Raw genomic sequence first — 27,357 nt, 5'->3', positions numbered from 1 at the left:
ATTAGATTACACTCGATGACCGCAGACAACCACTGTCGAAACGCTGGTATGAGCAAGCGTGACAGCAGCAGCGAGCGAAGGTTCGTGCGTTCTATCGCTTGAACAGAAACTGAGCGGCGAAAGCACAGTGTATTCAAAGGTAAGAGCAGTGTGGAGATCGCTTTCAAGATCCGGTGCGCGCGACCGCCGCTGCCGTGCAAAGTACAAGTACGCAGTTGCTGGCAGAATAGACCTTTTCACAAACCGACGTTTGAGCAGCGCCATTGGCCGACACGGGTGACGTCTAGCGTCAGAACATGTTATGCCGCCATTTTGGACTGTGCGCCTTGCGAGAGCAGGCCGGCCGCACTTCGGTTGTGTGATCTTCGCCGCGCATAATTTCGATTGTTTTATTCCGCTTCGCTTGTCTTGTGCCGCTTGACTTGTTACATGTTTCACATGCTCGTGTGAGCGCTCAGTGTAGTGTGCCATGGCAACAGCAAGCCCAGCCAGTGGATGTGGTGTTTCGTCGTCGGTAGCGGCGGCAGCCGCGTCTGCTTCGTCGAGAACTGGCGTGCTAATCAGCGGTATATGTCATTGTTATTGCTGGGCACATGTGACCGTATCGTCGATTGAATCTGATCACCATTACGTTTCGCGGTTGAGGGTTGCCTCATTTAGCGAAAGCAGGCGCGTACGTAGCTGTCGGGCAACGCTTAGAACCAGGCGCCGGCGGCCCGACGACGCGTGTCAGTGGTTGGTAGATAGGCGATGGTTACTCCATACGCTTCCGACGCAACTGAACAGCTCAATCATGCACAATTTATTGGATCTGGTGCAGTGCAGGGTGCTTATAACCAAATGTCAAAGCATAAGCGTGGCGATCGAGTAGCGCGGTATACCTGCAGCGAACCGATGCGCGACAGTGATCACCTATGCCAGCGCAACTGATACAGCCCAGGTGCTACATTTTTATTTTAGTATTTAGTATTTATTTATTTATACATACTGTCAATGCCAATAGGGATTATAACATGACTTGTTATAAAGATATATTTGTTTACCTATTTTTTACGTTTGTTTACCTGGAATGGCTTTTCTTTCGAATGTCTGAATTTGGAACAAGCTTCGCTCACGGTGAACCTTAACGTAGATCGTGCGCGAAGTTTGTATTGAAGATATCGCGTACGGCAAGAATTGTTCGTGTGCGCTATCTCTGAAGCGAAATAAGCCAATAATATTGCAGCATTAGGGCCATCTCTGCTCTTTCTCTTGTTTCCCTTACACTTTCTCACTGTGCTAGGTTCATAATAAAGTAATGTCGAGTCATAACAATTGTCTAAATACATATGGATATGACTGTAAACCACTACTGACCATGAGTGAAAAGCGCTTAGTGGTCAGCGAAGCAGTCACTGCACGCACGTATTTCACTTGATCGACTGTGCGATTTTTTTTTTCGTTACTGTTATTCTTGCAAGCATGATGCTATTGTCCGCGTACCCATGCGAATACCGTTTTTTACTTTCTTACTTGCGCGGGCTCACATAGCGCGTTTCTACGCCACGCACAGTTAGCGCATTACGGTTCCCGAACTCTAGCAATGGCGCTAGGCCGCGCTGATGAGGTTGACACGTTCGTTTTTGCGTACTCTTGCTGCCCAAGCACATATACAACGCTCAAAGATGGGTGAGCTCGATGCAGCACAACACTGTTGAAGTTAATTACCTTTATGGGCAGGGCCGCGCAGGGTGCGTGTGAACGCAGAGACAATGTTTTGGTGGACACAGGGTCTGCATACATCTTCCATGGGACACGATTTTTCCAGATCGCTGCGAAGTCTATTTACCGACTAGTTCTCTCGCAGAGTGCTCCAATTTGTCTTATACTGGTGTCACAAGGCCACTTTTGAAGCGATCCTGACCGATCTGGATCGGAATATTCGACCGCGATTGGCTCCCTTCCGCAGATTGAGCAAAGAAGCCAATCGCGACCAAGAAATTCGACCCATATCGGGCTCGATCACGATCAAAAGTGCGCCGTGTGACCCCCATATTAGGCACTGGAATGAAGTCGTGTTTGAAAGAATAACAAATGTAGCCTCTGCCACTATATACGAGAAAATATTGCATCGAAGAGCTGACAATTCTGGCAACCTAGTGGGAAATGTGCCGAAAAGAGTTTACCAAAGTGCGTTATCTTACTGATGTGTGCATTGGTTGACATTAGACTGAAATGCCAAGTCTTCAGGTGATGCAGGAAACCGGCGAAGCGTGAACATACCACATCGCGGCAGTGGTCTCGCGGAGTGCTGTGTTGTGGACACACTTAGTCCTCAAAATCGTTATTTTCCGCTGGTTTTTTGTGCACCCATAAACTGCACAGTGCTGGCCTGTAGACTTTTGATGAGTATATATGCATTATTTACGATCGTAAGTCATTTGTGACAAAAATAAATGGAAACATCGAAGGAAAGCTACAACTCCGCAATGCAAGTGCAAGGCAAGCTCACAGTCCAGAGCGAACAGGCAACACTGACACATACTCTCCACGCCAGACCGTCGGAAGCGCCCTCGTGAAAACGTCTATAGAAGCCGCACCCCCTCCCTCCCGCGCTGCCGTCCCGCTTTCCTCTATTCGCCTGGGAGAATAAGTCGCACGGTGCCCTAGTACCCGATCGCAAGATGCGCATTTGGTGCCGCAGCTAAACGTCACCTCTGCTTCCTCCTTTCCATCTCTCCACGGCCTTTCGCACGATGGAAGACGTCGCGTTTGCTCTCCGCCGTACGTTCGCGCTTCGTGAAAGCGCGCGTCCCTCGCCCGCTTTCGCTCGCACATACGGCGCGGAGCGGCGGTTTTATCGCCCTTGGACTTTATACGGAACCTCGTGGCGGCGACGGCAGAAATCCGCTTGGAGTCTCCATATAATTGATATCGCAATAAAAAGCGTAGTGCGGCGACGATAGCTACGAAATAGCGCCAGAGCGGCGCGCGTCGACTGGGAGGTCTTTCGGCGGCGGCTGCTGTGAATCGCGCCAACGCCTCACCCACGCGCTGGCCTTACGCGCTAGCTCTCACGATCTCTAGATTAGCGAGACACTTCGATCGATCTACAACGTCCCGCACGATACGTGCCGCAGCTGTCCGAGGTACGAGGCCTTGCGTGCGTGCCGCCATTGGTGTAGCCGTCTTTAATAAAACGCTTTGACGGTACGGTCATCGCGACTGTGTACGTTCCCCCCATGCCAGCCAATATATCGAGAAATTAAAACACGTATAGAGCGGCGCTCAGATTTCGCATTACGGAGTAGCGTAATCGTCGGTGAATTTGTTTTGTTCTCAATGAATCTGTAGAAAATAACCCGTTGTACTGCAGTTCATCATATAGTTGCCGTGCCTCCGATAATGGTGCATGCACTACCGCGACGAGTCTTTTGGCGAGTAAAAGCACGCGCCTCTACCTTGAAGCCGGCGCCGGGATTGCGATGGATGAGCTGGTAGGCGATGTCCTCGGCGTGGCATCTTTCAGGCACTACTGCTTCCCAGTCGCGGTGGCCCGAGTGCGCGTAGCTTCCAGCAGGCGTGGCGTCCGTCACCTTGGACGTGGTCACGAAACCCGTCCACATGCCGGCATCCTGTGCCCACTGCATGATGCTAGGCAAGTGCTTGCTCGTGTCGTTGTGGCAGACGCCGCTCTGTGGAGGACACACACGAGAGAGCACACAGTGCTCGTTTTTGCCACGTATGCGACAGTAGCCGACATTGTTCTTTCCCGCTAACATCTGCTTACACGCTGACGTCAAAAAAGAGAGACAAGACGGGTGGAATTAGACGACGCAGCTGGCGCACATTTTAGAAGCAGACATTTTATCTTTTGGGCAGGCGTGTGTGCGCACGTGTAGAGCTCAATGTGCAATATTATGCATACAAAAAGACATTGAAAAAAGAGGGACGAAGCTGAACACCTTCGATGATTTTTTATACGCAGTATTTTTCAGTATAGCTTAGCGTTTCTGATGTTAGTCTAGCGGGCAATGGAACTATAGCTTGAAAAATTTGAAGTACACTTCGCAAATTCCAAACTGTGTTTTCCGAAAGACTGTGGTCGTTCGACTGACTATGCAAAGTCTTTTTGTGATTGCTGAGAGAGTGTCAGGGAGAGAGGCCACAGCTGGCACCGTTCCAGGGCACGAACTGACGGACGGTCGGATGCCGCCGCTGTGCCATCACGTGATTGGTGAGAGAGTGTGAGGGGGAGAAGCCACAGCTGGCACCATTCCAGGACACGGACGGACAGACGGTCGGACACCGCGAGTATCAGCCATTAAATCCTTTCGCCTTAATAACAACTTCATAGCGTTTCAGCATCGTTTACCAAAGACAGCCGGTAAATGCTGGCCCGCCAACAAAAGTAAGTCAGGCTTAACCTTTTGAAACTGCCGCACTGGAGAGGCCAACAGCTCTTAGGAAGTTTATTATAGGCAGTTCCTCCTAATTCTTCTTTTGGTCTCTTCTACGTAATTTCTCTGAGCACATCACTACAAAACAGAGACCCGTGCTTCTGGCCAACTTAAGGGGGTGTCAACGTTCTGAAAAAAAAAATAACTCACAAAACATTCATAAGCTCAGGTGGAGGTGCCGTGACCGACCACTGGTCATTCATTTAAGGTTTACGCACGTGCAAGCATAAACAAAGTGCATTCGCCTACGTGTTTGCTCTTCGTGGGCTCGGAGTGCTTCAAGATAAATGTTTGTAGTATGTTTTTCGTTTTTTTGTGTGGCCAACCAACATTCAGTGCTACAGTCACTGAGCCCCAGAGTCATCCACGGGAATTGTGCACGAACCTTGACGCGAGAGTCCACGCCGAGTGTTTCGACGTTGGCCTTGACGCCACAGAGGTAGGCGGTGGCCGTGTTCGCCGAGTCCGAGGTCTGCACGTCCAGGCCGTAGGTCTTGGAGAGGGAGAGGTGCGGGAACTGGTCCCACGAGAGCTTCTGCTCCTCGCCGCTCGTCTTGTGCAGCCGTTGGCCCTTGTAGATGCGCGCCGCGGTCACCGTGGGGATGCCCATGCCGTCACCCAGGAAGAGCACCACGTTGCGCGCACGGCCCACAGTTGGGCTGACGCGCCAGCCGCTCCCCAATGCCCTTGGCTGCCTCCTGGTACCAGTGATTCTTGTCAGCTGCAAGAAGGTAATGAGAAGAGACGGATCGAAACGTTATGATGGTTTACAGGTGCTAAGTGATGCGTTTGTTTGCGGTATGTTTATTTTGACCTAACCCCTTTCACGCCAACTTGGGACACTGGAGATCTGCCAACCTCTTTCATGCAAAATTCAGCCCCTGGGCATGTGTCGCTCTTCAACAAGAACAACAATAAAAACGATTTAAATTTATCTCGTCTTGGGTGAAATCCATCCGGCGTCACACAGATTCCTCAAGCACAGCAGTTATGCGATTTAGAGAGTTGCACAACAAATTTCGTTCTTTCTTACGTGCTAGTGTATTATGTGTAACACTGCATGCGACAACTGTACGAGCACTAGCCAGCACATCAGACATTGATGGCCTGAAAAGGACAATGTGTACATCTTGAAACACAGAAAAAAACACAAACATTTTGCACTTAGAAGAATGGCCATGACCGGCAACTGATCAAATTGGTCAAACGTAATACGGTGTTCCCACTGCGGCGTTCCTCAGAATCACATCGTGCTTTTGACATGCATTACCCAAGATGCTATGTTTAATTTTTAGGCATCCCATCGAAATGTGATTACAGTCCGGCTAAAATTTGTTATGCCGTGCATGTGCTTCAAATAACCAATCCCCTCAGCAAACTGAAATTTATAATTAAAAGTGGGTTGAGCATTTCGGCCCAACATACGTGCCTTCCAAGAACTATTTAGTTTAAATAGGAAAAACAGATTAAATGACATGTCAGCTTCAGGGGTGCGATCAAATATCGAATGGCGTGCCCATTCTTCAGAGTAGTTTGAAACAGTAAGGACAATATTACATCTCTACAACTTACGACGCAATGATTCGCATTTTGAAGTATATCACAAAGTCGAAAGTTTAAAGACGATAAAAAATGAATATCTGCCAACCTGTTTCAAGCAACATTGAGCCCCTGGGTATCAGTCGCTCTTCAACAACAACATTTTTTCAACCGCCAAGTTCTCACAGGTGGCGTTTCACAGTGCACTTTAAAGAAAATATGGCGAACTTGATGTGGTGCATTTGCTTGTGCGACAAATAGTTCGTCGTTTCTTCTTTTTTTCTGTGATATTTCATACTTAATACTACGATCATACACCCAAGTTATTTTGTCAATGCTTTGTGTAGCCCAGTAGTTTCGTCCCAATATTCTGAGCGTCCTTCTGTGTGGGGTTTTGCCTGTGAAGTATATTTCGCTGGGGACTTCTTTTTTGTTCTGCTTCCTTTTGAATACCCCTACACATTGTCAGGAAAGCGACTATGCAAACATTTATTTTTCATTTTTACACGGCCCCTTTACGACGGCGCTATCTGTACGTTCTCTGGTTTGTCAGGGCATGGCGTGCTTCAGCGGGTGCGCAACATGCCCCTATTTCCATGTACAAAAACAACTTTCTTTGGATTGCTGAGCCACACATGTACTCGATATGTACCTCTTTTCAAAGCGTTGCTTTCACTACAAGTTGGGTCACTGCGTATCTGTCACTGAGTATGAGCCAATGCTAAAAAAATTATGTTATATATCTCCTCTGCTGGGTGGAATCGAACCCGCGTCATAAGTGTTAAGACAATCTTGTATGAATACATATTCAGACGTGCACCACGCACGGATTTCGTAGTCGCAGCGTGTCCCGAGGGAGTGCAAGAGAGGAGCCCTTTTGCAGTACATGCCTCATATGTGACGCGTTTCGGTGGTAGAAATACGATGCATTGTTGCATACCTTCACTGCTAATCGCATTATGATTGATAGTCATCCCAAATTGGTTTCTTCCTACATTTTGTTGCACTGATGTATATCCCGGTAATTCTGAATATTTTTATGTACAGTGTTTTGTTTGATTCAGCCGGTATTTGTCATTCAATTGAGAACTTGAAAGTCTCCAGATGTGCTGGCGTCGACGATTTTTGAAAGATGCAACGCTGCATTCATCTTTGATTCCTTGCGACTTTTCAGAGTCATCGCATGGCTATATGCGACACCAAATGATTGGACGGTGGGGAGAGTGGTTTCTCTGCATAAATCAGAGTTGCGCATGCGCAGTATGGGTGCGGGCGCCGCAGAACGGACACTGCCCCGAGCATACGATGCTCTCGCACCTAAAAGTAATAATAAATATACAAAGATTCATTCGATCCTTGTAAAAGTGAGACAACTTGACCTAAGCAGGATGAACAGAGGCAGTTGGTAAATACGTTCTGGGGAGCCCCGCGACGTGGAGGAAGGTTCGTGAAAGGGCAAAAATTATAATTCACCAGACTCTACTGCAAGGGACAAAAAAAACTTATGGGAGTTTTTTGAGAAACGAAATTTTCACAGTGGAAGCAGCTGTCTCGTTCATAAATAGGTAGATGAGACGGTGTAATGACGTGGCGGGTAGCCTATGGTACCTTATCGCATCAGTAAAAGGCTGGCCAGCCAGAAGGGCGAATTGCGCCGTCCGTACAATTGGTCATTTCGTTTTAATATTTGCTACACAAAGTGTAAATGTATTTCTATTGATTGAATGCCCTCGAAGTGTCGACAAGTCAGTGGAGAAAGAATACCAGGAGAGCTGTCAACATGGTATGAGTTCTTCTATTTCTCACTCTTTTTGTCTCGCAGCTACGACATTTATACGTTATCATTAGAATGCTTGCCGTGACGACGAGTAGTTCGTTTCAAGGCGGTTTGCTATTCTAAATTAATTGTTCATCCGGTTATTTACCAATTTTCTCTGATGCTTCTCGCGCAGGTTTCGTCCTAGACCCCACTTACTGTTTTTTTCTAACCTTTTGCGATTCTTAGCAAATGTTGCACGGTGGGTACGTACCGTTCCTATACTGAGAAACCAAATCAAGTCACGCTCCTTCATGACAATACCGCGTTCCCACCTATGTTATGAGATTATTCTGCACAAAACTTTCCTTGTTCCTGTATCTTTGCAAGCGCGTGCAGTTTACGCCCGCATATTTTTCGAAAACAGCCTCCTCCCCTACCCACGTCGTCCAGTACACATACCCAAAACAAGGGCTGGAGTGCCTGAAGGCCTTCCATAGACTATCGCCTAGTATTTTAAAAAGCACACTATCAAAAGCGACATATTGAATCAGAGTCCGGGGTTTATAACAGATGACATAGGAATTGTTAGGATGAAAGCAGTCTAGGTTTTTAACCTGTGTTGATGTTTCCGGGCTTTCTCTTAGTGTAGACACATACTTTTCATTCTACGTTCTCGGGCTAGTTATACATATTCAGAGGGTGGAAACAGGACCAAAAACAAGATTGACAGCGACGAGGGAGGTCCCGGGACAGCATCTGTCCTGTGCCCTGCCGCGTCCCTGCGAATTTTGTGCTCGTTCTCACTCTCTAAATAAACATATGCTTATGTATCTTTTGCGTGAAATAACTTGAAGCACACCATGCGCCTAATGTCGGAGCGCAGAGTTGCAGTCCAGCTTTCTACTATTCATCGCTGTAACACCCGCATTATTGATTCAAGCTCTCGAAAATAGATGAACAGCAAGATTAGTTTGAAGTTTTGCCCGTGTTACCGAGTAATAGTTCATACGAATTTTGTCATTCTTTTGAAAATTGTCATAGGACCGATAGTTGAAAAACGGTGAAAACAAAGATGTACGCATCGCATTAATGAAAGGGTCGCTTCACCTATATTGCGACATGTGCGCTCGATGGGTATATTTAGAGCGGTAGCTTTCTTGGGATCTTCTTCCCGCTTTGCAGTTCGTGTGTGTGTTTCCGGCTGGCCGTTTGTGAACTTGACATGGTATATATATATATATATATATATATATATATATATATATATATATATAACATTTTAGATTGTCATTTTACAAACCGTTTTTCTCGAACGATTAGGCTACGCACGTATGCCTACAAAGGCAGAATTGAACGCCTAAAATTACCCTCATCCAAGCAACGCTTTGAGACGCTTTGTGCGTCAGGCACATTGACTAGCTGCAAACTTACCTATAAGAATTGAGCGCGCTCATCTTCTAGCTGACGATGAAGATCGACACAACGGGAAGCGTTCGTCGCCGAAATGCACTGGACGTTTCTCATTGTACAGGGACGCTGTGGCGCGTTTCTATACAAGGTCAAGCAGGTCGTGTCGTGTGATTGATGAATAAATGTTTCAGTCCCTCTGGAAGGTCCACTAAGGTGGCTGAGTGACGCGCTCACCACTGAAACCTGCAGCGTGCCACTTCGCCTTTCTGGCTCACCGAAATTCACTACCCGGAGCACTCCCGCAATCTTCCCACACCTGTCTGGCGGAACTCCAATGAGGCCCTGGGCAGTGATCCTTATATCCTAACTATAGAGTTTGACTTTACCAAAAAATGTTGCAGTGGCTTAGCTCGGCTATGCCAGGATATACGTAGCGTTAGCAAAGGTTCAACTTATTATTCTTAGCTTTCCTGGTTGTCTAGATTGTCAAGGATTAGCTTGATTGTCATGCTTACTGCTGCTCCAATGACACACACAAACGCCAGTCAGAAGCGCAGCGGCTCCAGCGCAGTGTCAGACGGCGACTGCACAGCGAGCGCGCGCCGGCGCCAGTGCGTCTACCACGGCTACGACGGCACTCCTCTGGAATGCGCAGACCGGCGGCGGTGAGTCGCGCGCGGCGGCGGCGGAGTGCGCGAGAGGTGCCGGCTCCGGTGGCTCCGGTGCGCAAGCCGTGTGACACCACTGATCCTTGCGCATGCGCAGCACGGCTCTTGATGTGCTGCGCGAAACGGGCTTGGCTAGGCCAGTGTAGCAAACGCTACAAAAAGCTAAAAACTACTGTGTCCGGATGACTAGCTGAGATAATCTTCGTAAGCACAGAGAGGCCAAAACATTAGAGTCCCTTTTTAACCTCCACACATGGATGACAGAACTCAAGCAGGACGTCCAAGCTTTTACGCAAAAGTTCGACGCCACCCCTGAAACTCCCATTGCAGATAGTAGGTTAGCGCACCCACTTCAAGCACAAAACAGTATTCTCACGCGCTGGAAAACGCAGAAACAGAATCAAAACTTTAACTCAAACTGGCACAACTTCAAAAACAAATAGAAGAGCAAAGTGCCGCCCTTAGTTAATCTAATTGGCACCAAATATGCGACGGACTACGAGGTAATATTTCCAACTCCAGGGCCTGGTATCTTCTTCGACATATGATAGACCCCACTCAAACTAAAAAGCAAACCCGACTTACACTAAAAAGGCTTACTCATAAAAAATTGTAATCAGCAAGCACTCTTAAGCGAACTTCAGTCAACTTATACCACTGTAGACCAAGCAGTATCATATCCCGATTACATAGGCCCCGATCAACCCTCCCTCGACGCCCCTATTATGGAGGTTGAAGTCAGAACAGCGCTCATTAAGCTCCGAAACTCAACTTCTGGAGATGACCAAATCGCGAATGTCATGCTCAGAAACCTAGATGACCGTTCTGTTTGCCTTCTCACCGAGTACCTCAATAAATGCTGGGAAACGGGGGAGCTACCTGCTGAAGGGAAGCATGGAAAAATAATTTTTATCCTCAAACCCAATAAGCCCATTAATGCCGAAAATATCCGTCCCATCTCTGTGACTTCGTACCTGGGCAAACTCTATGAGCATGTCATCTTCACCCGTCTCACCCAACACATGGAATCCCATGGACTATATCCCCATAGCATGGTAGGATTTCGACCTCATCTCTCGGCACAGGACACCCTGCTACAGATTTCATATGCCATCCTCAATGATATGTTACAACACATCAGAGCAATCCTGGCAGTAGACCTCACTAAAGCATTTGACAAGGTTAAGCACAGTGTCATCCTGCAGAGCATCCAAGAGCTGCAGTTAGAAACTAAGACCTATAACTATATTCGGGCCTCTCTAAACGGGCACACCACCTCACAGCATATAGATGATATACAGACGACCTCATTCACCCTTGGTAACATTGGCACCCCGCAAGGAGCGGTGTTATCCCCATTCCTGTTCAATATTACCCTCATTCCCCTGGCAAAGGCTCTCAGCCTCATCCCACACTTGGGACACACACTTTACGCGGAAGATATCACGGTTTGGATCACATACGGCTCGGATGGCGACATAGAATCGACACTTCAAGAAGCAGCCACAGCTATAGCTACCCACGCAGCAAACACTGGCCTTGAATGCTCCCCCACAAAGTCAGCACTCCTCATACTCCCGTCGCGGCACGTCCCTATCAGCCCCATCGTGATTTAACTGCATGACACTCCCATACTACAAACAAGCACACTCCGCCTTCTTGGCCTGTACAGACAGGACACGGGAAAAACAATCTTGCCCTGAAATCACTAAAACATTCCACTTACTCCGTCATCCATCTTAGAAGGATTTCATACTCGCGAGCCGGTTTAGACGAAGCAGACAATATCAAGGTGCTGCATGCCTTTGTGCTCAGTCGCATTCTCTACGCATCTCCTTACCTGAACCACTCCAGTGCGGACAAAGATAAAATCAACGCTTTAATCCGCCTGGCTACCAAAGCAGCGCTAAACCTACCAAAGAACACTAGCACGGACAGGCTGTTAAAATTAGAAATGCACAAAAATATACAAGAACTTATAGAGGCACATCGACAAGCACAATACTTTCGCCTGGCTCGCATTGAAACAGGACGCCATATACTGGACTCTCTCGGAATTCGCATACCCGCACATGTTGTAGATTTGATATCTCTCCCTCGCGCCATGCGCGCCGCACTTATCACCAAACCCCTCCCTAAGAACGTCCACCCAGAGCACCATCAATCCCGTCCCGTCACGCAAGCCGAAGCTCTCCATAACGCATATGACACTTTAGCGGATGTGCGCTGGGGGGACGCCACGTGTGGTCCAGACTGTTCTGTAGCTGTGGCTTATCATCCATCAGCCCTCCCACTCACCCACTTGATAGACTCCCCCTGTACCCCGGAAGAAGCTGAGGAAGCTGATATTGACCTAGGAATCGCTTAAATCAATGTGGCTTACATAGTTAGTGACTCTAAAACAGCCATTCTTAACTTTGCAAGCAGACGCGTCCATTTCCCAGCGTGGCAAATATTGAGAATGTGCCTTCAAAATTCTGGTAGACGTATGGAGCTCGTGTGGGTGCCGGCTCACTGTGGCAATCCCGGAAATGAGGCCGCCGATAACATAGCCCGAGGAATTGTAAGCCGGGCAAATGGCGACCCCAGCCGGGATTTCTCGAGGGAGCGGGTGCACACGTTCTCCGAAATTACCCAACAAGCACGCCTTGCCCGTCGACTCTACCCTCCTCCCCACCCCCGACTTTCCCACTCCCAACAAATCCTCTGGAGGCGACTCCAGACCCGAACTGTTCCCACCCCTCAGCTCCTATCCCACTTCCGCCCCGTTTCGCCAGAGTGCACTCTCTGTGGAGAGTCGCGCGCCGCCTTAGACAACATCCCCTTCGGCTGCCCTGCCGATCCTCCCCCGCAGGGAGAGCCCGCCATCGGAACATGGGAGGAATGGGAGGCCCTCCTTGCGTCGCAGGGCCTGGACACCCAACTTCGCTGCGTGAACCGGGGTGCCAGTGCTATGGCCCTACGTGGCCTGGACACATGCGCGTAATGTGAGGGCTGTGCGGTGACCCTGGGCCCTTGAAGGGTCCAAACTCTCTCGCTTAATCAAGTTTTCCATCCATCCATTGACCGATTGTTAAGGGCTCTAAAGTCCAATTTCCATCACTATACCGCTCCAGTAAAAATTTGGACAACGCTCCTATAAATAAAAAAAAAATGTTGCAGTTTCACCCGAGAGGTGAAGCATCATACCACTTATATTCCCCCTGGAAAAACGTCTTTCCAACAATGCAATTCAGTTTAAAAGTGAAGCCGACTTTAAGGGGATCAGTGTAAGCTTGGTCTTTGTAAGCTGGCTTTCCCACGTTCAGTGTTGCAATGAATGAAGTCTACTTGCCGTATGCGATCGATGCGTTTCGAACGGATCCCTATAACGCTATCGCGTTCTACTCTTAAAGGCGAAGCTTAAGCGTCCTCCCAGTTTTTATATAGTTACGCATTTGGTGCCACAGCTTAACGTCGCCTCCCCTCCCTCCCTCTTGCCCCCTACGACCTTTCGCGCGACGGAAGAAGTCGCGTTTGCTCTCTCTATATATGGTGATTGTAAAGGAGGAAAGAGACATTTAATTCTGCAGCCCTTCAGGGAGCTCAGCGCAGAACGCGCATTTGTTCTCCGCCGTGCGTTCGCTCCCCGTGAAAGTGCGCATCCCTCGCGCGCTTTCACTCTCACATACAGCATACGGCGCGCGGCGGTGATTTAATCGCCGCTGACGTCATAGAGAACCTCACGGCGACGGCGACGGCAGAAATTCGCTTTGAGTGTCGATATAATTGCTATCGCAATAAAAGAGCCTGCTTTGTGCGGTTGTGAACACGAGATTAACACCCTTTTGGGGCGTTAGTCTGTTAAAAAGAAGAAAAAGAGCCACAACTAAGAGTAACACGGTGCTAGTACGCTGCCTCTCAAACATCCAAAAAGCTGCAAAATACAGCTGCTGCTTAGTGAGAGCAATTGTGTTGACCTGAGAAAATGCACCGGTCGAAGACAAAATGTGAACTCTGGTAATGTCCAGTTTCTGCGAAATTATTCTGTGAAAGAAAATGAAATTATCCTTACTGTATAAAAAATGCTTCTCTATTCGTACGCTTTCGTCCCTTCATCCTACCGAGGGCTCGCCCAAATTAAAAAATAATAATAAAGAAATGAGATCTAGTAGGACGTTCCATCAAAGTTAACGCAAAATAACTAACTTTCAACTCATCTGTTTCACGGGAATTGTTGCTTGCTGTCAGAAAACTGGTCGAAAAGTGATAATTACGTACTCATAATATTCAGTGATTTCGCTTCATGACACGGCGACAAAGTTCTGAACTCCAATAAGGTTTTGCCGTGGCCATTCAACATTCGTAATTAGGGCATTCGCAATTACGGCATTCCGCTGTACCAAGACCCAGAATATCTGAGGCATGCTTTTGCCGTGCTTCGGGCGCTTAAAGACTGGTAACGTCATTGCCGCCATGCTTTTAAACATCTCTAAGTATAAAAGTAATACTACTTGACAAGAATACATTTCAGCATTGTCTTGCGCTGGGCGCTATGAAGCAAATTTTCGTCTTTGAAAGCGGCAAGTGCTATCTGATGTTCTTGTGCGAAATACTGTCACGTAGTAGTGACGCTGAAGTAAACAGTCGTAAAACTGTGTATGACGAAACTGGTTCTTTATTGGGCGAACCTGTGCCCACAAAAGCAAGCTGCACTCGAAGCACAACGAAAGCGGCGAACACAGTTGGCGATCAGTCCAAAATCTGCTCAGCGGCGAAACGCGTCGGCTTTTATACATGAGTCATCGAATGTTCCAGATTATTCCCTGGTGTCCGCGCGTCTTCCAGAAAGTTCTAGACAATTCGCGTCGGTCATACAATCAGATAACATAAGCGTCGGTGAAAACAGGCAACGGAAAGAAGCATCGATAACGTTCTAGAAACTTCCGATACAGGCGCGTCCTGCGCCGAGCAATAACGTTTAACAATTTGTTAGCCAATGGAAAGCGGCCATTAGTGAAAGATAAACATGTATAAGCAGTCCTTGTATTGCAGGAGCAGAGCTTTTAGTTGTTCTTTATTATGCCTGGGAAGGTTCTGATTGAAGTCGAAAGTTGGTTCAGGTACTACAGTCGTCGTTGCAGGTGCACTAGAATCCGTAAAGGCGAAAGCACTGCTGAGTTGTACTATTTCGCCGATGTAGGCGACGGTGGTGCCTTTGTTAATGTGCTTGTAATCGTGGCTGAAGTTCGTGAGCATCACCCTTGCTTTGCTTTCACGTAGCTCACCTATGCCTCTAGCGACGCAAATTTCACGGTCGAGCAGTAAGTGATGATCGCCCTCGATGACGCCCTCCATGTCTGCCGGCACTTCGGTACCGACGGAAATCATTACGCTGGAGCGAGGCGGAACGGCGACTTCTTCTTCTAGCACATTCATGGCATGGTAACTGATGTTTGTATCCGGTGGTATCGCGTTGTACGTTGAAAGCGTTATCGACTTGGACCTTAAGTCGATGACTGCACCATCTTCGTTTAGAAAGTCTATGCCTACAATAACATCCCTGGAGCAGTACTGCAGGATTACGAAGCTCGCCGGGTAAGTGCGGTTGTTTACCGTGACTCGCGCTGTGCAGATTCCAGCCGGCTTTATTAGGTGGCCTCCCGCTGTCCGAATACCGGGTACTTGCCAGGCCGTCTTCACCTTCTTTAACTTGGCGGCGAACGCGCCACTGAAGACGGAATAGTCGGCGCCAGTGTCGACGAGAGCAGTGACGTTATGACCATCGATGAGCACGTCTAGATCGGTAGACCTGCGTCTGGCATTGCGGTTAATTCGTGGCGTCGGATCACGGCTGCGTCGGCTTGCTCTGCTGCTGCTACGTCGCGTCTGAAGGTCTTCTTTCGGCGGCGAAGTGCTGCCAAGGCTGTTGCTAGGCGGCGTGCTGATATCTCGTCGTGATGATTCGCGAATCGTCGTCGTCGTCGGCGGCGGCGGCGGAGGAGGATCTTCGGCATTGCGTCGTACAGCAACCGCACCTCCATCGGTTGCTGCCTTTAGTTTCCCGGGTAAGGGCTGGGAGATCGGCCCCGGGTGGGACCGGTGCACTGACGGCGATGCGGCAAGATGTAGCGGCCTGGTGACCGCGAGCGTGAGGGTCGTCGTGGTTGCCACTGGTCTCCGGCGAGGTAGTCGGCGATGTCGCGCGGTCGTTCACCTCGCTCTAGACGCGGCGCGTTGACGGCGAACCCTCGTAGGCCCATCTCGCGGTATGGGCATCGGCGGTAGACATGGCCGGCTTCCCCGCAGTGATAGCAGAGCGGGCGGTAGTCGGAGGCGCGCCAAATGTCCGTCTTCCTTTGGTAACTGCGCTGGGCGACGGGCGGGCGTGCTGGCGGCGGCGGCGGTGGACGACGGAACTGCGGCGTTACGGGGCCCTGGCGCGAGCGCGGAGGGGGGCCTTGACGACGGGCGACGGCACGTAGGTCATCGCTTCCGGCTGGGGTTGCGGCGATTCGGGAAGTCCTAGCGATTGCTGGATTTCCTCCCGCACGATATCGGCGATGGAAGCAACTTGAGGTTGCGACGACGGTAGCAACTTGTGCAGCTCTTCGCGAACTATCGCCCTGATGGTGTCTCGTAGGTCGTGGGAGAGTTCTTGGACTTCGGCGTACTGTGGTGTCGAACAGCGATTGTATTGCCGGTTTCGCATGTCCAGTGCTTTCTAGATCGTCGTAGCCTCCGAGAGAAAGTCTTGGACTGTCGTTGGTGGATTCCGCACCAGTCCGGCGAATAGCTCCTGCTTAACTCCCCGCATGAGCAACCGAACTTTCTCGTCTTCTGGCATAGCGGGGTCGGCGTGCCGGAATAATCGAGTCATTTCTTCAGTGTACATACCGATGCTCTCATTCGGGAGCTGTACACGGTTTTCCAGCAAGGCTGCAGCTCTTTCTTTACGGACGACGCTCGTGAAGGCGTCCAGGAATGCGGCTCGGAAGAGGTCCCAGGTTGTTAGTGCACGCTCCCTATTCTCGAACCAGGTTCTGGCGCCATCTTCAAGCGAGAAGTAAACATGGCGCAGCTTGTCGTCGCAGTCCCACTTGTTGAACGTAGCGACTGGGTATTATGCCTCCAGCCAGCTTTCGGGGTCTTCACATGGCGAAACGCGGAAAGTCGGCGGCTCCCTGGGTTGTTACATCACGACTGCAGATGTTGGCGCAGGGGCTGTCATGGTAATTGCTGCCGAGGTCGTGACTTTTGTCCGCTTGGTCTTGTCAGGTAGGGGTTCGTACCGCGGTGGCAAGTTCAATAGCCTACGGCTAGCACTCGCTGGTCGGGGTAGGCGTCGACGTCTTCTGGACGGTTTGGGCTTGGCTCACGGCTGGATGGGGGAGTCCGGTGGAAGGACATAAAAGCACCTCCACCAGATGTCACGTAGTAGTGACGCTGAAGTAAACAGACGTAAAACTGTGTATGACGAAACTGGTTCTTTATTGGGCGAACGTGTGCCCACAAGAGCAAGCTACAATCGAAGCACAACGAAAGCGGCGAATACAGTCAGCGATCGTCGAAAATCTGCGCAGCGGCGAAACGCGTCGGCTTTTATACATGAGTCATCGAATGTTCCAGATTATTCCCTGGTGCCCGCGCGTCTTCCAGAAAGTTCTAGATAATTCGCATTGGTCATACAATCAGATAACATACGCGTCGGTGAAAACAGGCAACGGAAAGAAGCATCGATAACGTTCTAGAAACTTTCGATACAGGCGCGTCCTGCGCCGAGCGATAACGTTTAACGATTTGTTAGCCGATGGAAAGCGGCCACTAGTCAAAGGTAAACATGTATAAGTGTCAATACAATAACCTTGAAATGACCGTGAGAACCATGAAATTTACCCTATGGGATATTATTTTTCTTTTTTTTATTATATTTGGAGAAAAAGCCGTTTTCTTAACAATAGTTTTCTCAAAAAATAAAATTATACAGCCCCTAACAGCATCTCAAAATTAAGGCGGCTGTTTGTAAGGTTCTTTTTCGACCTCGGACAAAAGGTACGTTCCTCCCTCTAAGTGCAGTCCCCCAAGAAGGGGATGCGCGCACAAAGGCCTGTCACACCTAATCATCGAGGAGAATTCAAGGTGTCATTCAACCCTCGCAAGGAAGGGGGCTGCGCACCGTTCGGCGGTGGTCAAGGCGAGCTGGTGGATGGAAAGAATGTCACAAGCCTCCTTCGCGCATGCGCACAAACTTGCACGTGGTCCGAGTCGAGCCAAAAAGGAGCCCATCGTCATCGATACCACTTCCTTTGCCACGCTGGCGTGGTACGGTCGGTGCGATGTAGGGGTGTTTGGTCGCGTTTTGTATCAGCTTTTAGCTATTTTTGCTGCTGTTTGGGCTTATGCTGTGTTGTGGCTGATGCATCAATACAAGAGTACTTCCAGGCACACGTGGATGCGTAATTTGTGACGGAAATAGCCAACTAGCACCGTGCTTGCGAAGGCGACGGGGTTTTCTTCGTTCCGTGATGTGAAAGTTTCTGCAACTTCTTTGCCAGCTTTTCAAGACAGCACTGCGCCGAAGTTCTGTCTCCAAACTATAATAAAAGGTATGTGCTTTTCCATCATTTTTCATAAACAGTTTTTTTATTTCAGTTTCTCATACCGCATTTTGGCAGGTTGTTGTTACAAGCGCGAAATGCAATGACGGAAAATGTTTTAAAAACGATCTTTTTACAAACTTGAACTATTGCGCGTCGTGCCGTTCGCTTGAAGTGGCTATAAACGCGAAGCGTAAAACACGAGGTTCTGACAGAGGTCACGAGTGCTTCATTTTGGGTAAATAATGTATGATCATGAACTAACTCTTTGCTCTTGCCTAACTGCTACTCATTTCCTTTTTTTAGGATACAACGCCCAGAATCTCACAGCAACAAGCTGACAAAAAGAAACATTTCCATAATAGCTAAGGTGCAACTACAACTAACGCCCAGAATGCTGAAGCTGCTTCGCATAACTACAGTCTCATTTCTGCGGTTCCCAAGTCTGACTGATTGAATAATGTAATAAATGTGTGATGCAATCTTCGCAACGCTTCCAATTTGTCATATCTTTATTTTCAGTAGCTCCTTTCGCAACCTGTGGCTTCAGCTGCACATCGCGTCAAGAGCTTAGATAATTTATCATCACTCAAGTAAGATCCCGTAAACACATACATATGGTGACAGACGTTAATAGCGTCCAATAAATGAAATGAATATTTGCGGCTCTGAGCATTATAGGGTGGTATGCTGGTGTACTGGGTGATCTGAAGTTATAAACTTTCAGGTTAGCATAAATTGATAAGCAGCGTTGAACATGTTTTTATTCACATACTGTGACCAACTGTGGACAATGTTTCTAGATTCTCTAAAGGAAAAATGTTCATAGGAGGTTTGAAATAATTCACAGTCATAATGAGGCCTAAAAAATATCAGTAGAAAGCTGGTAGGATGTTGACAGTCTAGAAACATGTTTATATTCAATGTTGGTGGCCAATTGTTAGAACAATGTTACTAGGGTGTCAAAAGAAAGTGCTAGTAAATTGTTAACAGGAAGTTGACAGACAGCCTATGAACATGCTTCAATTTAATTAATGTTAATAGGAGGTCTAAAGAAATGCGTTTCTAGACAGTTAATAGGAAGTTTACAGACGCCCTATGAACATGTTTCTAAATAATGTTGGCGGCCATTTGCTTCTAGGGTGTTACTAGGGAGTTGTTAGGAAACCTAAAGACCGATGGAAGGATTTCTATTGATTGTTGGTAGGTTCTAGTAACAATACTCTAAAGGCGGCCTAAAAAATATTGATAGAAATTTTTATAAGGGACGTGTGCACAACATACGCGTCTTAATGTCTTCGCTCAGCTTTTCCAAAACTTATTCATTTCTGTTGAAAAGAGCAAGTACCGCACTTTAGCTCTTCTGGAAAGAGCGTCTATAAAAACGGCGCCGTGACGTTTATTTTCTAAATGACCCAGGTCTAGTTTGCTTCTCTCGACTTCACAACTATTACACCAGCCTTTATGGGATGCACTAGGGCAGCTTCAACTTTATGCATCGCGCCTATTGAAACTCATGGGAGCGGACAAGACGAGAAAGAAGAAGACGGCGGGCTCCAAAGGCGCGCGCGCTAAGAAAGCAATAAAAAGAAAAGAAAAAGAAGAATCGATTTCGTTCGCATCGAACGCAGCTGTCTCGTCTCATTTCTGCGACATGGTGCCGTGACCAGGATTTAGCGGCTACTCCTCTTCTGACTGGCCACGGACTACCAGAACGACGGTCTGGCCACAGAAGACGGACGAAGAGGAGGCCTGGGAGCGAACCAATGGCAGCGAGACGAGACATCGACGGCAAGGAGCGGCACGGACACAGAAGGCGACCAAGATTCGGATGACGTCTCGCCGCTAGAATCTGTAAGCGACCAGCAGTTTCCTCAGTTATTCAACATGGACAGAGAAGTGATTCTGAAGAAGCGAAAAACGCTTAGGACGCAAATAACAAACCTAGTGAGCGATGCTGAAAAGAAACTGGAGGAGAATCACGATCCTACAGCGATGTCGCTGATAGCCAGCCAGATTAAAGGTACTGCAGACTCGCTAAAGAAAGCTGACGAGCAGATGGAGCAGTTCATAACACCCGAAACAGCTGACTCGAAGTTTACGAAAACAAATGAGTACGAGTTAAAGATATTAAGTGTTCTGCACAACATCAACGCGTACCTTTCTCGGCAAGAAGTACGGCAAACAGCGAGGGAGCAACCTAACTTTATTGCCGAAGCTAGACAACCGCAGCAAGCAACAATAGTGAAGCTACCAAAGCTAGAACTAATGAAGTTTGACAGCGATAAAATGAAATGCTGTACAGCTGTACAAACAGCTGTACACGAAAGAACCGACTTGAACGAAAATCAGAAATTTACGTACCTTCTGTCATCACTAACCGGAAAAGTGGCAGCTTACGTGGAGGGACTACAGTTTTCCGACAGTATGGCAACGCCATTGATCTACTCAAGCAAAGGGACGGAAAAGATGACGTGCTGGTAGAAATGCACATGAAAGAACTGACTAGCTTGAATGCAGTAGCAAGCTGCAACGACCTTGACGGTTTAAGAAAGCTGTCACAAAAGGTGCAAGTGCACATACGTGGTTTGGAATCCTTAGGATTGAAAAGCGAGTCCTATGCATCGATGTTGCTTCCGATCCTGAAAAGAGCTTTGCCAGTGGATATGTACATTGGATTCCAGTTAAAACAAAGAGAAGTGATCAGTGGATCTTCATCACGAGGTCAGAATGTGGCTTTACGTCAAGAAGATATTCTTATGCGCTTGATGAAATACATCGAAGATCAAGTAGAATGCAGAGAGGAATTGTCAACAGAAAGGAGCGAAAGCTACAGCAACAGAACTGAGAGTGAGCAGCATACACGAACTGTTAATTTTCAAAGTACAGCTGCAAAGTGTTGCATATTTTGCGAGAATGCTACTCATTATACTGATGATTGTATGAAAACGATGCCTTATGAAGACAAGAAAATCAAGCTCCGAGAGGCAAACAGATGTTTCCGCTGTACCAGGCCTCGCCATACTGCTAAAATATGTAAGGCAAACATCAGGTGCGAGATATGTCGAAAATTGCATGCGACCTCTATGTGCCGAAGCAAAGAACTGACAGCACAGTGTACAACATCTACTCTTGGTGAAAGTGAAAATCAGGAAGAGAAAACATCTACTTGCCAGTTTATGAACAACTCATCAAGTGTATTTCTGCAGACTGCAGTTGCATTAGCAGAAGGTAGAAGGCAGTCATGTTATTGTCGTGTTCTACTGGATACTGGCAGTCAAAGATACTGAAAAGCCTATCTGAGAAACTTGGCTGTAAGGTTAAAGGAAAAGAAAGACTCACGATAGGCTCATTCGGAGGAGGTCAAAATGAAAGAGTCATGAATTCAGTTGAACTAAAACTGAAAAGTATCTCCAGTAGTGAAGAAGTACTGGAAGCACTGGAGGTAGACAATTTCAAAAGAAAGATTACAGTTCCTGCCTATTTCACTGCAAAAGAAGTATGAAGATGACGGATTCAAGCTGGCTGACGGTTCATGTAAAAGCACATAATGCATAGAAATTGGAATACTTATTGGATCAGACCAGTATTGACAAGTAATGACAGGTCGGATCCGAAGACTAGAAGAAAGGTTGACAGCAGCAGAAACCATATTCGACTGGACAGTACAAGGTCAAGCTAGGATATCAGCAACAATAATGGAGAAGTCAACCGTAATGGTACTTAACGTCAAGGTGGATAGCTGCGACATACATACAGAACTCAGCCGTTTCTGGGATATTGAAAATCTAGGCATAAAGTGCCCTGAGAAAGAAACCAGGAGAGAAGAGGAAGTGATTCAGCACTTCAAGAGGCACTTAAAATTTGGAGAAGCGATATTCTGTCAGACTTACATGGAAACATAACGCAGAACTTGATGAAAACAAGATCGTAGCTATGAACAGATTACGACAACTCACTCGACGGCTACAGAAGGACGAAAGCGTACTCCGGCGCTACGACAGTGCGATCAGAGATTATTTAAATAGTGGAGTAGCAGAAGTGGTCGACGAAAAAAGTAGACCGATGACACACTGCTACTACATGCCGCATCAGGCAGTAATAAGGGAAGATCGACAAACCACAAAGATAAGAATTGTATTTGATGCGTCTTCATCGTCGACAAAAGGGTTTTCTTTAAACGATAACCTCGAAACAGGACCGAATCTCAATTGTGATCTGGTGCATATGCTGATGAACTTCCGACACCATCACATAGCAATGACAGCTGATATAGAGAAAGCATTCCTGCAGATTTCAATACACGAAGAAGATAGAGACGCATTGCGTCTTCTTTGGTGGGACAGAATTCCAAGTGGTAGCAACGCAAAAGTCGTGACATGGAGAATGTCAAGAGTTACGTTTGGAACAGCTCCGAATGCTTTCTTACTTGCAGCAACTGTACAAAACTACCTATGCAAGTTGGAAGATAGCTTTCCCGAAACGATTAAGCAGCTGAAGAACAACATTTACGTCGACGACGTGATACTGAGAGCCAACTCACCAGAAGAAGCCGAAAAACTTTATAAAGAGTCAAAAGACATTTTTCAAGAGGCGTCAATGACACTCAGAAAGTTCAAAACGAATGAGCCTGGATTACAGCGAACTATAAATATACAAGAGAAAAACACAGACATGGAAACATCAACCCAGATAAAGGTACTTGGCATCAGATGGAATTACGAGGAAGATAGATTGTACCTCCCATCTTTTGACATAAAGGACATCGATAAGAGCGGTCCAATTACGAAGAGGCAAATGCTACAGCTAACAGCAAGAATATACGATCCTCTGGACGTCTTCACTCCATTCACAGTGACAGCTAAGCGACAAATACAAAACAAGTGGAGGAAGGGAACATCTTGGGACGACCCACTACCAGAAGATGAAACGGCGTCGTGGATGAACTGGATTCAAGAGCTACGATTAATACAAAACTTCAGCATACCTAGATGGTTTGATATTAACCAAGGCAGCCAGCCTCGTCACACGGATCCTCATTTGTTTTCCGATGCAAGCCTGTACGCTTACGGTACAGCAGCCTACTTGATAAATACCTACGAAAACCAAAAACAGTCTGTGCTACTCATAGCAAAAGGACGAATAGCTCCAATGAAAGAAATGTCTTTGCCAGGACTCGAGCTAATGGCTGCGACGCTATCTGCACGCCTCTCTGAATATATCAGAAGAGGATTTGTAAGAAAACTCAACGAAACGAGATATTGGACAGACTCGACCATTGTTCTAAGTTGGTTACGCGGAAAGAAAAAACGCGACAATTTTGTCGAAAACAGAGTGAAGGAGATAAAGGAGAAAACGAAACTGTCAGAGTGGAATTACGTTGCAAGTGAAGAAAACCCAGCTGATTTGATGACTAGACGTGTAAGCGCGGAGCGTCCGATAAACTTAAAAATATGGTGGCATGGTCCAAAATGGTCAGTTTTGAAAAAGAAAACGAGAGAACAAACCGAAGCAGAAGACGACACTGAGCGTGGTGAAAGTTATGCGATTAACACATGCACCTCAACTGCGGCAGTGATTGACGCGGAGAAGTATTGCACATACATACGATTACTCAGAGTCACAGCTTGGGTTCTCAGTTATATCCGGAATATACGAAAAAAGAGACCGATCATCGGAGATCTGAGTTTTGAGGAACTGAAGAATGCCGAGAGGACAATAATCAAGCTAGAACAACAACACATACGAGAAAACATCGTACACAGCAAGAGCATTCCTATGAAGACAACAAGGATGTTTCTTCATGGTACGGAAGTCTTTGAAAACGATCAAGGTCTGATAAGACACAAAGGTCGGCTACTCCAAAGTGGATCATCATACAACGAAAGACATCCTATTGTGCTGCCAAAGTGGACGGCTGGTACAAAGCTGCTGGTACGCCATATCCATCAACTCACGCTGCACGGAGGAATAAGCGTCACATTATCACAGCTTCGAACTAAGTACTGGATAATACAAGGAAGCCAGCTCGTGAAGAAGCTAATTCATGGATGTCTAAAGTGCCAACGATTTGACGCCAGACCGCTACACCAAGAAACACCACCACTTCCTGCTGACAGAGTCAACGAGCGACAACCATTTAAAGTGATCGGAGTGGATTTCGCGGGTCCGTTACTTATAAAGGACGCGATGAAAGGTACTACAACACAGTATGTTGCAATATTTGTATGTGCTGCTACACGAGCTGTACATCTCGAAGTTGTGGACAAACCGACAACAGAAGCATTCTTACATGCATTCCGAAGATTTACAGCGAGACGAGGGCTATGTTGCATCATTTACAGTGACAACGCAAGGACGTTCAAGAAGGCCAAGAGAGACATCAATCGTATGATTAAAGAACTACAGGAAGAAGTCTACAAAAGAGCAAGCCAAGGGCATTAAATCAAATGGAAGTACATCGCAGAACAAGCGCCTTGGTGGGGTGGCTTTTATGAAAGGATGGTACGAAGCATGAAATCAACGATGAGGAAAGTTATTGGAAAAAGACTGTTATCAAGAGAAGAGATGCAAACACTAACAACTGACGTTGAAGCTGCCCTTAATAACAGACCGTTGACCTATGTATACAGCGAACCGGATGAGCCTCTACCTATTGTGCCGGCTGATATAATAGGTAGAAAGCATAGGATCAAAGACAGTACAGAAGGTGAAAAAAAGATCAGCATAGAAGAAATGTGTAGAAATAAGCAAACAATTATGAAACATTGGTGGAAAAGATGGAACAAAGAATATATGAAAGAACTGAGAGAGCAGTGTAACGCAAGAAAGCAAGAAATGACAGTGAACCAAGGAGATATTGTTTTGATCGGTGCACGTAGTCCTAGATCCTTCTGGAACCTGGCTAAGGTCATTGAAGTATATTCTGGAGTCGACGGGAATCCGCGGTCCTGTCTCTTAAAATCCAAAGGAAAGCTCGTTCGGAGACCTGTTCAACACCTTTACACACTCGAAGGTTGCTTCCACTGATGAAAAGGAAACTTTTCACGGCCGGAAGCTATTGAAACTCATGGGAGCGGACAAGACGAGAAAGAAGAAGACGGCGGGCTCCAAAGGCACGCGCGCTAAGAAAGCAATAAAAAGAAAATGAAAAGAAGAATCGTGATTTCGTTCGCATCGAACGCAGCTGTCTCATCTCGTTTCTGCGACAGCGCCATTTGCCAGCGCTAGAGAACTGGATAAAATCTACAGCGTTCAAATTGCATTGTCGCTGAATAAATTAACAGATAGCCTCGCGTGAAAATAGACCGGCGCGTGACACTCTGGTGTCATCGTTTTAGGTGCGAAGCACCTTATGCGGCCAGGTTATCGGCGTCTCCTGTCGTAGTCACGGTAAGCAAGCGGCTCGTGCTCGTGCTCGGCACGCGCTCGTGCCACTGCTTCCGCGTTCGTCGTCATCGTCTTTTACAGCTGGTTGCGTTACCGCTCATCATTCCAGCGTACAATTTCACTTCTCTTCTGTCGTCGTAATGGGGAGGCCGCGTTTACGGGGTTATGATCCATTGCTTAAGGCAGTATGAGCCCATTAACGGTGCACCACTGCATGCTTCGCACCTCCACAGGTTTCACGTTATTGGTGCTGCATTTCGCTCAATGGGTCATTTGACACTTACTCATATGTCTCAAGATCATAAATTAATTTACTTCGCTTGGAATAAAAATGATAGTAATGATAGAAGGCAAAAGTCATCGCCAATTCTCATTAGAGACTTCCGTCGGGCAGATGACGCCGCTGTAATTGATTACTTGGACACACATCTTTCCATCGCAAATAACAATTTCAAATCATTATGGGAACTTTTTCGCGGTGCTATTGAGTACTGTGTCAAAACATTTTTTGCACTTATGAAAACCTACAAACGCCGATTTAATCCTTGGATTAATCGTGATATTATACATACTAAGTGCAAAATTAACAGACTGCGCAAGTAGCACAAATCTTCAACGCCCCAGTTTGTCGAATTAAAGCAAAAATTGGTAACAAAAATTAACAAAGCCAGACACATGTTCTTTCAAGAAAACCTAGAAGAATATATAAGATCAGACCCCGCGGAACGCGGCAAGCGTTTCAAGGAGGAATGTGGTGCTCGCGTCGCGCTCTGCATCATCCATCCAAATTGTCCTAGAAATCGTCTCATCCGCAAGAATAGGCTGCTCTTTGGAACTGGCAAGTCGCCTGCTTTCTTCCGATACGATTATTTTCATCCTACACCCCAACTGCTAAATAATATCGCCACTTCAAGTTTGGAAGCTGTGACGGCGTCGCTAGCCCTAACCTATACCACCGCTGCACGCCTGTATGGCTGACGAGACGCCGGCGTTAGATTGCACCTCCATTCCAACCTCTATCGAGTGGGATGACCCTGAAGGAGAATGGACAACGCCCGAAAATGTCCGAAAGCCTCGACTTGCTGCCCGCCCAAGTTTTGACCTCCATGCGGTCGGTGTCCACCTGCCAGCGTTACCTTCCGCCACCTCCGCAGAGCTGCTGGACATTCTCCCAGCTTTCATACGAGCGGGAAAGCTACCGGCGGATACTTGTGCCGACGTTTCAGTCCATCTACGTAATCGCAACCACCTCGCCATTCTCAAGGCCCACCACATGGAACTCGTCAGCCGCCTTCTCAGCGTTGAGAGTATCGTGCTAGCTGGCCGCATATATGCCGTAGCTTCATACCTCGCAGCTACCACCAACTCGTGCCGCGGGGTTATCTACGGAGTCGCCCCTGATGCTACCCCCGAAGAACTTCTGCGTGATTTAGACTGTTATCAAGCCGATATCCCACTGGCCCGCCGCGTGGGAAACGCAAACTCCGCCCTGATCACGTTCGCCGGTATGCACATTCTGTTTTCCGTGTACTACCAGCGACTCGAATTCCGCTGCCATCCCCATAAGCCTCGAGCCC

At 47.4% G+C, this 27,357-nt stretch overlaps 1 protein-coding gene across 1 annotated transcript in view; it reads right to left on the bottom strand.

Annotated features, from left to right (window-relative positions):
* The window catches only part of LOC119441376 (alkaline phosphatase, tissue-nonspecific isozyme), a 123,485-nt gene that overhangs the window by 45,413 nt on the left and 50,715 nt on the right, over positions 1-27,357 (bottom strand). Inside the window, exons 2-3 of the mRNA XM_037705987.2 lie at positions 4,825-5,160; positions 3,441-3,674 (exon numbers count right to left, since the gene is read on the bottom strand). Of these exons, the coding sequence (XP_037561915.1) occupies positions 3,441-3,674; positions 4,825-5,049 (459 nt within the window). The 5' untranslated portion in view covers positions 5,050-5,160. The remainder of the gene's footprint in view (positions 1-3,440; positions 3,675-4,824; positions 5,161-27,357) is intronic.

This window comes from Dermacentor silvarum, chromosome 2 (assembly GCF_013339745.2).
Source record: "Dermacentor silvarum isolate Dsil-2018 chromosome 2, BIME_Dsil_1.4, whole genome shotgun sequence".
Lineage (NCBI taxonomy): Eukaryota > Metazoa > Arthropoda > Arachnida > Ixodida > Ixodidae > Dermacentor > Dermacentor silvarum.
This window is presented reverse-complemented; position numbering and strand designations above follow the sequence as displayed.